Source organism: Pterocles gutturalis, unplaced genomic scaffold (genome assembly GCF_000699245.1).
Source record: "Pterocles gutturalis isolate BGI_N339 unplaced genomic scaffold, ASM69924v1 scaffold9911, whole genome shotgun sequence".
Classification (NCBI taxonomy): domain Eukaryota; kingdom Metazoa; phylum Chordata; class Aves; order Pterocliformes; family Pteroclidae; genus Pterocles; species Pterocles gutturalis.
Window position 1 is genome coordinate 9,593 of NW_010100387.1, and position 13,676 is coordinate 23,268.

At 42.7% G+C, this 13,676-nt stretch overlaps 1 protein-coding gene across 1 annotated transcript; it reads left to right on the top strand.

Annotated features, from left to right (window-relative positions):
• The first annotated feature begins 2,679 nt into the window (after window positions 1-2,679).
• On the top strand, window positions 2,680-3,627 carry MC3R (melanocortin 3 receptor). The gene has a single exon (XM_010079607.1). The coding sequence runs from the start codon at window positions 2,680-2,682 to the stop codon at window positions 3,625-3,627; it is 948 nt and encodes a 315-aa protein (XP_010077909.1).
• Window positions 3,628-13,676: the final 10,049 nt, after the last annotated feature.

A 13,676-nucleotide genomic window follows, 5' to 3' on the forward strand; every position in this document is an offset into this window, starting at 1 on the left:
AAATTCACAATGAAACATATTTAATTACTTCTTATTCTCAGATTCATCTGAAAGGCAGAGAAATCTGTAGCGGTCTTTTGAAATAGTGTAGCAATAAGAGATGGAGCATTCTGGAGTCAATATTTACAGGCCTAATGCAGGATATTGCCGAGACCAACCAGATGGGGAAGGCAGGACTGGAATGTAAATGGCTAAGTACTCCTATGAATTGGTTTACATGTGGGTGCCTAAAACATAAGTAAGTGCCTCCCCATCAGCAGATAATCCAGAGCAAGCCCAGAGGATGCTGTTCCTCTGGGGTGAGCTCTCCTCCATGAATGGGAGCTCTGCCTTTGGTCCTGTCCTCACCCTGACACTTGACAAGGGTACCCAAGGACAGAGCTGGCAGGGAGGGACTTCTGTCCAGCCTTGCAAAGATGGGCTCCTCCTCAGTTGGAAAGACAACATTATTGCCCTTGTAAAGGTATCATCTGGAGTTTGAATTTGAGTTTTGTTGCCTCTTGGTACTGAATTATGGGGGCATGATAATAATTCTCTGGGCTCAAGAGGAATCTGGAAAAGATTTGTGACTTTTTGAGATAACAAACTTGTGATCAAAACACCACACATTAGTATACATGACATTGTATGGCTTTGATTCAAAATCCTTCTGAAAAACACAAGTTATGAAGTATATAGACATCAGTGAGTACTTTCAGAAAAAATCAAACTAAGAAAATTCACTAGAGATATAGCACAAGTGAATAATGTGCAAGGAAAATCTACTGCATGATTGCCTGTTAGTATATGATAACTGAAAATCTCCCTGGTCCTGCATAGGCTTAAAATCAGTACAATTCCAGTTAAGACCAGCTACAGTGGGCTCCTGGGAGAAAAAAAGCAGCTGCTGGGGGGAAGGATTACTTTTGAAAGAGTAAAGAAAGGGAACAGCATATGGAAATTTGTTTTGTTTCTCCAGCAGAGCTATCTGGCTGGGCAGCTCTTCTAGCAGAGACACCCAAGGGTGCACAGGCCTGATGACATACTGCAGACAGATCCAGCAACCCAGTAACACACTGGGTCGGACTAACTCATCCCACAGCTCTGTTCACACGAACTGCCCATGAAGGTCACTAGAAGAGCCTTTGTTAAAATAGGTTTGACACCGGAGCAGCCCCACATACCCAGCATTTACCCTTAGGAATAAAGGGCTTCTCAGAGATTTAAGGGATGATGAGAAAGTTTAAGAGCAGTTAGGTCAGAAGGCTTCAGGCTGCTGGACATGCTACCAAGGAAACCAGACCAACATTAAATGGCCATTCTCATGAACTGGGCAATAACATTAAAAAATAAAAAGGTTTAACTGAGGCAATTGAAGAACTCTGCCCTTGAGACCAGTGCTGCCAGCGATGCTTTGGAAGCTGAAGTCAGCTACAAATTAACTTCCATGTAATTGGTTTAATAATCAGCTGAGACTCTGGCCCTGCTGGAGTGACCCTTGTCTGATGCTACAACATGGCACACTTCTGCAGACAGCGGCAGAAGTGGGGGAGATCAACTTGCAAGAGCTGGTTAAGCCTTTAGGCTGTCTGAGATCCCAAGAACCAAAATAAACAAACAAAACTCAAACCACTTGTGAGCAAGGAATGAAATCCCCAGGAGCTTGTCTGATTAAACCAGTGCTATGGAGCTAATGACAGCCTTTGTAGCACCTCAGTAACTATATTCTGGGCATATTATTTGCACCCATTCCCCATTCGTGCTACAGCTCACCCTCCCATTATCATCTTTAACCACAGGGTCCAAAGCCCAGGGAAGCCCAGGACATCCTCAAGGGTTTTGTTGTCTGGACTCCACCCAGGGCTCAGTCAGCTCAAATCAGGCAAGAGGAGCTCTGGCTCCGGGCAGGAGATGAGCAGAGGCCAGGATGGCAGAGGGGCATCCTGCCTGCCCCTGGACACCCACGGCCCCCATGTCCCTGCCCCTGAACACCCACCGCCCTCCCCTGCCCGCTCCCCCGGGCGGACTCGGCTGCCGAGAGCAGGCAGGAAGTTTTGCAGGGTTAAAATCCCCTTTTTCAGCCGTTTCAAGGCTAACCCATCGCCCGGCTCTCTGCAGAGGGCGCCCGGCGGTTCGGGATGCCGGCGGACCGCGGGGGGATGCTGCAGCTGCCCGTCAGCAGCTGCTCGCTCCCGAATGGCCACAGCTCCGCACGCAGGGTGAAGTAGGAGTTGTTTTTTCTTTCGTGCATCTATAAATCCCTGAGTTCTCTTTTCCTTTCTTGCCACTGAAATAGCAAGAGATGCTGCACTGAGCCTGCAACGTGATGCCAACAAACCTGCACTGGCCCCAGCTGCCGACAGCAGATGAGAAAACTCCCCGCGTTTAATCACCTGGAGAGCTACAGCCAGCAATGTGCTGCTGATGATTTTTTCCATCAGAGAAAACTGTTTGACTCCTGGAAGATTTGAAGCTCATTTTCTTATAAAGGAGAAGAGTAGCCTGTGACTGACACAAAACCTCACTGTAAATGCAGATCTTGTTTCTACTTGTAAAAGTGACCAAAGAAAAGTGCTGCTTGATTCCATCCCTTGTGCACAGCAACAACTTGGAAGGACTTTTTTCCCCCCCTCTTTTTCTTTCTTAATCTGTGCTCTATCAGGTCTGTAATCACCTGTGAATTTGAGTACTTTGCTGACAATGAATACCACACACTTTGCATTTTCATTTCAGCCTGTGCTGCTTAATGTCACAGCAAACTTCAGTGACTCAATTCTGAACAACAGAAGCAGTGATGGATTTTGTGAGCAGGTCTTCATAAAAGCTGAAGTCTTCTTGACTTTAGGGATCATCAGCCTGCTGGAAAACATCCTTGTCATTCTTGCAGTGCTGAAGAATGGAAATCTGCACTCTCCCATGTATTTCTTCCTTTGTAGCTTGGCTGTGGCAGATATGTTAGTGAGCATGTCAAATGCCTTGGAGACTGTCATGATTGCAATCCTGAGCAACGGCTATTTGATCATTGATGACCACTTTATTCAGCATATGGACAATGTTTTTGACTCAATGATTTGTATTTCTTTGGTAGCCTCAATTTGCAACCTCTTGGTTATAGCCATTGACAGGTACATCACTATTTTCTATGCTCTCCGTTACCACAGCATCATGACCGTGAAGAAAGCTTTAACCCTGATTGTGCTCATTTGGATTGCTTGTATCATCTGTGGCATCATATTCATTGCCTACTCAGAAAGCAAAACTGTCATTGTCTGTCTCATCACCATGTTCTTTACCATGCTCTTCCTCATGGCCTCCCTTTACGTTCACATGTTCCTGTTCGCACGCCTGCATGTTAAGCGGATCGCAGCCCTCCCTGTGGATGGGGTGCCCTACCAGCGTACCTGCATGAAGGGAGCTGTCACCATCACTATACTACTTGGTGTCTTCATTGTTTGCTGGGCACCTTTCTTCCTTCACCTCATTCTCATCATTTCTTGCCCAATGAATCCATACTGTGTCTGCTACACTTCACACTTTAATACCTACCTGGTCTTGATAATGTGCAACTCAGTAATTGATCCACTCATTTATGCTTTCCGGAGTCTGGAGATGAGAAAGACTTTCAAAGAAATTGTGTGTTGCTGTTAACAGCATGCACAGGGGACAGTGCATGCTGTAAACATCTGGCTTTGTATGAGAATAGAGAGAGGATACATACAACAGGTGTGTAAATACACACATGTATCCAGATACACAGCAACTTCACTCTAAAAGCAGTGCTTGACAGAAGGGCACAGGAAAGAAAAAATAACTTTCTCCGTGATCCCTTGATCTATACTTTTCAAAATGAAAACCAGATTCAACTAAATTATTTAAATATTGTAAGTTATTTAAATACTTGTAACAGAAGGAAATCCAGAGTGGCTTACAAAATAGCTTAAGAAACCTACTGGAAAAATTAAACCTGAAAGTGAATGCTACCTTACAGAGACTGAAATAATATTCTCTTTACCATTAATTTGTACCTATCACTCTATATCTGTGCCACTATCAGCAAATTGGTGTTTTCTAAAAGATCCCATTAGTAATCTCTGTGAAAAGCTATTCACTTGCAAGACAAATCAAACAGCAACAGGTAACAGCATTCTTCTGTGTTTACCCCCATACCTCCGCCTTTTATTAAAGGAATGGATTGACATTTATACTGCTTGCTATAAAGCAACTCAAGTAAATCCTTGAAGAGTGAAAGTAAACATTCCTCCTGCACTGAAATATTCTTTCTGTAGAAATTTGTTCAGTGAAAAGGAGCAGCTACTGTACCAGTGACAGTGCGACTTAAACAGCTGCCTGATTAGAAGTGACTCATTTGAAGAAGGCATTTATATTCCTTATTGTGATATAGGAGTATAATATCCTCAAATTATTTTTTTAAACTGGAATGCACTGATCTATGTAGTATTTTGTAAGTTAAAAGAAATCACAGAAATGTCCTTTTGATAAATTGTCACCAATGAGACCCACCCCTAGAGAATTTTGAAGACTACACAGAGCTGAACATAAGGAACAGCTAAAATGCAAAATACTTTTAAATTAGCTTTGGTTTAGCTTTGTGTTAAAACTACATGGAGTTTCTTTAGAGATACCCATTTGGCTAAGTTAGGTACCTGGAAGAAATGGGATGTATATGGCAGATAATGACTTCTATGCATTGAGAAATATATGTCATGGGTCAGTCCCTTTTTACTTAAAGAGCTTTACACTGAGTTCAGTGGAGGGACATACCTGCACTGGAAATAAGAAAGCAACATGCTGTTTGCAATCATTTTCAAACTGTGTGCAAGTAGCTGGCATGTAAAGCATTTTGACTTCAGCTACAATAGTCTTTGTCTCTGCTTTTTATAGGAATAAACCATGATAAGTGCCCTTCAAACAGCATATTGCAACTGAGCAAAGGCTGATGTGATTTGTGTATAATACAATGTACAGGCAGTACCACACACAGTGCTGGACTAAGAAAACTCTAAGCCATTGTAACATCTACTCAGCACCTTTCTGGTATCTCAGCTTTAGGAAGGGCAGTAACCTGACACACTCTGGGTGGCAGGAATCACGTATTGTCTAATGCTTTCAAACATCTGCAAGATCATTTGATTTAAGACTTTTTTTTTTTCCATCTGAGTGGAGTTGCTAGGCTGTTGTTATTTCTGGGGCTCTCCTCTGTCAGTGTAGGAACAGTTACCCAGATCAGAGCTTTCCAGCCCATTCTGCCTCCAGGTCCGCACTCACACACCAGCCCTGGTACGTCCCAGGCTGAGGCTGTTTCACTGGCTCCAGAACCCAGCTCTGACTGTCCATGGGGAAGACACATCCCACAGTTTGCAAATACCAGCCTGTGTTTGACTGCATTTTATTCTCAGCATCCTACAACCTATGTAGGGAGCGACCTAACTTCCCAGTCTCATGGGCTGTATAATTTTCACAGGGCCAAGAACCATCCCTCCCTGTGCTCTAGCCATCAGCCCAAACCAACCTCATGCTCCGTATTTCCCTTGCCCTCTGATCACACCTGAAGTTCCCTAATTGAGTTCTTATTTCCTCACATAATTGCATCCTCCCATCTCTCCCCTGTTCCACCATCTACCTAATCTCATAACCCTTAGTTTCAAAAGCTAAACTCAAAACCCCCCAAGGTCCTTTGGGCACTGTGGAGCCTGTAGCAGAACAGGCACAGATGAAACTTCCCCACGTTTCAGGTAGGGACCAGAGAAAATCCCAACTACTGGCAAGTAAGCTAAAACGGAATGCTTTCAGCCTTATCTGTGTCTTACACATTACAGCTTGGCAGCACAAAACCTGTTCTGTTAGCTCAGCCTGCCTTACTTCTGCAATGTCTGATGTGCACATTGACAAATGGAAACAAATCAGCATAGGAGACCACACAACCAGCCTTCTGCAGTGTGGACAGACCGTACCTCCTTGTTGTAAAGAACTCTACCTGTTGTCAGTGTTGTGTTCCTTTATACTCTGGAGTATGGCTTGCCATGATACTCTGCGCCTCAGGTTATTGTGTATTTAGCTTTTCTGGTACCCAATGTCCTATTTACTTCTCTTTTTAAAAGTGATTTTAGGTGAGACTGATTCATACTGTGCTTTGCCTTTAAGCAAAACTTACACCTGTTGAATAAAACAGTCTGAAGACATCACTTAGAATCCTGTTTGCTTCTGTCAGAGCATCATGCCATGTCAAACCACAGTCCCGTGGTCTGGCTCAGAAAACTAGAAACAGATTCAAACAACAGGCAAATACCTCCTAAGTCTGCCTGCTGCCCACAGAGCTACACAGAAATGAGCTAAAAAGCCAGACTCCTCCATCCTGTATGCAAACATGATGGAAAGAGAATGCATAAAATCCCTGAAAGATCTCTCACACTTTCTGGCAGCAGCCAGTGAAGGAGCAGCTCCTCCCCAGAGGCTATTCACGGAGATGGATGGTGGGTTTGTCAGCCCCAGATTCCCAACTCCAGCTCATACTTGGGAAATCCACGGTGCAGCCTCCTGCATGGAGCCAGGCTGGCAGCCACCACAAGACTGTCTGTGATGGGAAGGGAAAGAAACTGTCTCCATGGGACTGAACCCCATAATAGGAGAGAGTGAATGAATACTGATAGACACAGCCCCAGCTGTGAAAGGGAAGCAAAGGGAAGAACAGGGCAGCACTCTGAGGAAATGTCACTGCAACTAGTCGCTGTGGGCCAGATCTTAACACTTACCCAAGACGAGAGTTCTGGACCAGGTGCTCAGCCATCCTCAGTCTTCAGGGACAGGGCTGAGGCTCAAGTCAGGACTCACCTAAGAGACACAGAAGGTCCAGAACATCAGCAGAGGCCCCCAAAAACAGTATCATTTTCCAGCAGTGCACCCTATAGATGTGTACATACAGCAGAACAAAGACATTATGGCAACACATGGTAGTGTAGGGCAGCAGTCCCAAATACATGCTAGCAACCAGAGCAGCACGCCTGTCTGCCGGGAATCTGCCCCTGTTTACAATCGCAGTGAAATGTGAACACTTCCAGAGTTGTTGCTATTAAACTCAGTGTACAGTCTGTTCACAAGAAAAAAATGTTTCTTCCCTGGTAAGGGCACCGGGCTGAACAAGATGTGTAGTTTCCCCCTAGACAGGATGAGAAAATGATAGACTGAGATAATATCCTTCTCATCTAAAGGTGCCATTTATATGGATTTATTGATTCAGTTTTTCTGCAAGAAAATCAGGCAGTACACGAGCACTGTAGGATTACCATTTGCTTAAAGACTCATTAGAAAACCCTCATATATCCAGACAAATATTTCAATTTTCAGGAGCATAAGTTATCCCACTAAGTCAACTCAGCACAGCATATTCTGCAAATTACAGCCAGATTTGCCTCTTTCATATAAAGTTCAGCACTATGCATGCAATTTTACCATCAATGAATGTCTAAATATTTTATAATCGAAAGCATTTGTCCTAATGGACAAATAACAAAGTCCAGGCACAGAATTCTGCAGTCAACCAGGGTCATCAGAAGGGCCATTAGTACAAATACCTTGATTACCTCTTCACTGAAATAAGATGTCTATTTGTGGAAGCCTAGTCTGGGACCAGAGCTAGCTGTTTGCTTTGGTAGATGTACCTAAACCATTAAGGGGATTTTGAAGCTCACCCACAAAGGAATATTGCTTCACAACATACACTGGAAACTCCTTTGCTGGGCAGCCCAGCCCAATCTCAGTCCCACACCTCTGAGATAGTGTGAGAGAAATGAGGTAACCTGGGCACTGAGACACCCAGCAGGGGCACAGCAGACACAACAGGTCCAGAACAGCTTGTTCCTTCCTATCTCCACCATCCAGGAGCAGAGGCAAGCTGCACTCAGACTGATTGCTGTAAAATGATCCCTCCGAGCATGGCACAGAAATTCAGACAGCATTCAGTGGGCTCCGGGGTGCAGGGCAGAGGCAGGAGGGCTCACAGGGTTTGTGTTCGCAATGGGAAGGTCGGCTCCAGACATCACCAGAAATGTTGCTACCAAGTCACAACAAGGCTTTCAGGTAATCCCTCTTCAGAAGGGCTCTGGGTACAGGCAAGGATCTTTTTATCACAACTATAACACAATGCCCATGTTCAATAGGCTTTCAGATAGAAGGCAGAGGAAAGAAACAGCTAAGAAAGTGTAAGAAAAATTCCTGTCCATATATATCTCTGAATGAATGAAGAACATTCAGATGATGCTGTTCTGCTCAGTTTTGAAGGTTAAAGCTTAAAAGCTTAAAATGCAGCCTCATTTTTCAATGGTTCAATTAGTGTACATTAAGTAGGCAGAGGCCAACGCCAAAGGAGGAAAGATAGAGCAGATTCTTAAGGCCAGAGCCACGGGTGGAGCCTATTTGCACAGGGAGCTCAACTACACCAGGAGCAGCGCAGCATCACAGCTGCACATTTCATTGTGTTCTTTTCTAGGCTGGCAACTAATGGGGTCACAGCTCTGACTTTACACTGATGAATGAAAAGAAGCTCTATCAGATTCACTCCAAAGAGAAAAACATGGCTTTTGATGCTTTAAATCTGCTTGGAAAACAAGCATTTCCTATTCTTGTTTAAAATTAATTTTTCCAGAAATAACAAGCATAGGGAAGCTTGCTGCAAATCCACTTTTCATAACCACCCACCACCTTAACATCACAGTCATTATACATTTCACAAGCAATTTAAATTGTAGCACAGGGCTACACTTATTCACTCTGATAACACACACCTGTTAGAGTCACCCTAAAAATCACTGGGACCAGTGCTGATGTAAGAAAGACATACTTCCACCACACTCACTGGTTCAGTGCTATGCAAAGTAGCCCCGAATCTGCCTGGTATGGGGAGGCTTGTATATCACAGGTGAGTCAGAAGTGTCTCCAAAACAGAAACCATAAGAACAGGAACACAGATTTGGGTCAATGCAATGCCGTATCAGTCAGCAGAGCAGAAGTCCAGAAGTGTATTCTTCATGAGGAAGACTTGAACCAGGACTTTTAAGAGTTACGATAAATTTGTACAGTATTTGCATCATTCTGAAAACACTAATGACAAAAGCAAATCTAATTGCTTTTCTTACCCACTTAAGTGACTGTGCACCAGAAAAGATATACCTCCTTGTTCTGGGGTGGGGATGGAAATCTATTTATTATCTGCTGTTTTGCTGGTAAGAATGTTCATAGTGCCACAGCTAAGTATCTGCCCTAAGCCGTTATGAATTTCCAAGGCTTTTTTTGTCTTGTTTTATATTTACATTTTTTGTTTATGAAAAAAAAACTACTTAGCTTTTATTTGAGGCTATTCCTCTCTTGTGATTACAAACAAAGAAGGTGCTGCTGAAGTGAGATTTACTTAGAAAAATCCATGCTTCTACTGCTCAGACTGCCTCCATCAGTAATAAACACAGTCAGTGTTCACCTTCAAGCCTCACTGATGCAATTTTGGGTTGTTGTACATCTATTATTGATTCACAGTCAGAAATGACTATTTAAGAAAACAAAATATATAGAGCAGTCCTCATTCTCTGTAATGGGTATGATAAGCTGCATGACACTTTCAACACATTATGGATATAGTCACTACAACTGTAAGGACACACATTTGGGGTAAGCTACAAGTGAACTACAAAGCCAGCAGCCAAACACAGAGGACTTGAGACTACTCTGTACTAGCATGTAAATATTATAGCCAGGTATTAATTGATGTGACAATGAATATAGTTTAAAATAACAGAATGAAGTCTTGGGCTTTTTTAAAAAATAAACACTCGTACACCGAATCAGAAACACTTCCAAGTACTCAAATTCCCTAACTTAGCTTGAATTAACAGTTAAGCACAGGTAATGCTACAGACATTCAGAGTGATGAACATTTCTTTAGACTTACACATTCACAGGGGTACAAGAAACTGGAGGTGAGGCAGAATAACTCCAGACCTCCTGCCTATACACACATTCCCATTCAAGCTTGCTCACTCAACACATTTCATATGAGTTGGGTAGCAACTGTGGCACCTCTCCATCCTCAAAAGCTCCACTCCTGAAGCAACCTGCCCCAAAGGGGCCATTATTTGGAGTTGATAATCACAGCAGCAAAAAGGTGCAGCTGGGAGAATCAGTCTAAACAGTTATTTCCTGGGATGAGAAAAGGCAGTGAGAGCCTATTAGCACTCATTTCATTAGCGGTTCATATTACACATTAACAGAGTTTTGCATGAGTGTTGCCGTGCATGACTTAAAGCCGCTCGAGTGCACGCTGAGAAAGGTGTCCCAGTGTGATTCAGAATGAGTGCATTAAGAACCAGAGTGCTTCCTCTGCCATTAGCACACAGCTGTGAGGGCCACCTCAGGACTTCTTCAGCTCTAAGTGTATTTCACTCTTTTTTTATAATACCTTACTGCATGGTGGTGAGTATTTCCAAAGGCTAATGTTGCAGGTGAGGAAGTTCCTCCTCAGCAGTCACTGAAAAGGATAAGACTTCCTCGCTGTCTAGGAGCAAAATGAGGCCACTGCTTCACTGTACTGAAGTTAGGAACAACTGTCTTCTTCAGCTACAGAGGGAGCTGACAGGGACTGCTAAAACTTAGCATGCTAAATGTTTTTACCTAATTGCTAGTTTTGTCAAGGTAAGCGGTCACGCAAAATTCTATATTCAGGAATAAAAATAGAGCAGGAGCATGAATTTTTGAAGTAACTTGCTTGGGGAACTACGAAGCCTTTTTACCTCCTGCTCAGTGAAAGACTGAATTTCTATCCAGCCTTGTAGACCTTGACCTTCCTAAATTTGAAATGAAACAGTGAAAAAAATTAAAAAGTTGCATTTTAATGAAATGTGTATATGATGGAAAGGGTCAGGCAGAGGCATCTCCATCCCTTCGTTATGCCATCACCTCTGAGACCACAGAGGAAATCTGGTTCTGGGATTGCCCAAACACTGGGAGAGCTGGAGTGACAGCAGCGCCAGCAGGCAGGAGTCCCAACATGCAATGACCTAATGCCGTGAGTCATTGTAACTCAGATTTTCATCACCACCAGGATCAACACATCTAAGAAAATATTAGGCAAAAAAAGAGAGGGAAGAGAAAGCTGGATGGAAAATGAAAGTCTGAACAGCTGCACAAAACAGCTACTGGAGGCATGTGGTGACATTTGAGACGTGAAAGAGGACAAGATCTGAGGATGGATATCTTTGGTGCCTATTAGCAGATAAGAACCATTAACTGTGAAATCAAGAGTCTGCAGCTAATTAGTACAGACTTTATCTGTATCATTGTTACTGTCTTACTTCACAAAGCCTACATACTACTCCTGTCTTCAGCCTTTAAGAACAAAGCCCCTCTTCACAAAACACTTGTCTCTCAAAATGAGGCTGAACTTATTCTTTGGCAAAACACCAGCCCGGTCCTTGTGGCCTTTTATTGCCTGCCTCTTCATTGCAGCCAATTACGTGATACCTGTGAAAAGTCTCGCCTTTAGTAATCGTAAAATTGTACAGCATGTACTCGGAAATGCGCTGTAAATCAAGGACTCGTAATTTAAGGTTCTGAAGTGGTATATGGACAGTAAATAAAGATACTGTTTTGTTTTCGGATTTCTCTGCATGAAAGTAATTTAGGTAGACCTGGGAAATCAAAACTTCTGGTAAAACAAATCAGGAGGCAGGACCAAAGATGAGACATGCAGTAAACTTATCTTCATACATAAGAAAGCAATTCATGGGTTTGCATATAAAATTTGATGTACAAAAATTAAACCAAACACCATACTACTCTCATAGTATACTGCATTATATTTTTATGTTCAAGTAACAGACCATCTATTTAATCAGAAAGGCAGACTACATAACACAAAGGTTGTTCTTTAACATATAAAGATGCTCCTAAACCTAAAAGAAAGTGTTGTTATGTAAACTCTGTTACTATATTTCCAGCCTGGCAGCTGGGTATGAGGTGGGGGTCCTTAGTTCTTGCCTTTGTGACTACACAGCTTTTAATTTCTTTCTGAGTCAAGGGTGTGTAATCAGTAGGTGTGATCATGTATTCCACAAAAGCCACCACAGGCACCGCTAACCACCTTCATATCCCCCGTTTGAGAGACCAGCTATCACAACCCTGCTACCATCCCTGTAATGAAAAGCATTTGCATAGAATTATGAAAGTCTAATGCTTAAATGACCTTTAAAGAGTATTTATTAATCATCCAGTTTTTTTAAGAGATTACGGGCAAAATGAACCAATGCATGATTTAATTTATGGTCACAATCCATGTAAATTGCATGAAGCTAGGGGGGTGCAAAAATAAAATTTGGGGAGGCTGGAACAAGCTTCTGAATGTCCAAACAGATTGCATGTATGTTAAGAAAGGAATCTGGGGGGGGGAGTGGTGTTTGGGTTTTTTTGGTTTTTTTGGTGGTGGTGGTTAGTTTTATTTTGATTCACAAGTGAAACCTCTTTAGCCTAGGAAAAGACTGGGGTTTTAGGAAAAAGGTATTCCCCAACCATGTTGGTCCTGGCATTTTTAATTCAGGAGTCAGAGCACACCGCACAGATAGTCTGGGGACAGAGGCCAGAGGTCTTCCCATTTCAAACAGATATCCATAAGCCCAGCCTCTTTCTTCGGAAAGACACAAGTGTCTTTCTCAGTACAAAATCATTAAAGCAGGTGCTTCTCAAAAGCACAAAACACGGGAGAATACCAGCTCCTGCATCATGCAATGACCTGAACATTCAGTTCCCGGGGAGGGGAATAGCAAGGAGGGGCAGAGTGTCCATCAGTAGACACCAGAGCCATCTTAAAACAGATTTTTTTAAGCAAAGTCAACTAAAATTCTCTAGAATCAACTTTCCTCTCTCAAGTTTAAGCTTCTGGGGACACCACGCTGCTCCCTGTGACATCTGTCGCAGCAGGCAGTCACAAACAAAATCTGAGTAGAAGATGCTCTTTTGGTCACTTGATTGCTGTTCTGTGCCTCCCTGATAGCCATGCCACAGTCTTGTCAACCCCATGCATCAAATGTGGTCTCTCACAGACAAATAATTCACCCCTAAGTACTATTTGCCACTGCTTCCCTGTGTAACGCCATGTGTAGCAAATGGGAACTTCACAGGATGAGGTCTAAACAAAAACAAAAAAAAAATCAATAATTCATGTACATAACTGGTGCAAACCTGCCATTCCTATAAATAAATCTATGACTGGGTGGTTATAGTTCATACGCTGATGTGTCGTTACTATTCATGCAAAAAAACCCAGGTGCCTGCACAGGAGTAACTCTGAGAAACGTCATATAGGCTAATATACGTTGGAGTGTATAGAAGTAAACATCTAAAGTCAACTTAGGTAAATGCAATTAGTCACTAAGATACCATATGGGATTATTTATGAAATCAAAGAAGTTCCCATTGATGAAAATCAGAATAGATGAAGCAGAAAAAAGTGCACTGAGAGTGTTAAGTTTGGAAGCATGTGTGTATTTGTATACAAAGTGACAGCTGCATATTCCAATACTAAAAAGCTTTTACTAATGAGCACTGGTTCTTTTCTGCTAAATTCATTTAGATCAGAAAGCATGGTGGTTTTTTCTTTCGACTAAGCAAGCTAAGTTGAAACTGAAATCATTACAAGCATA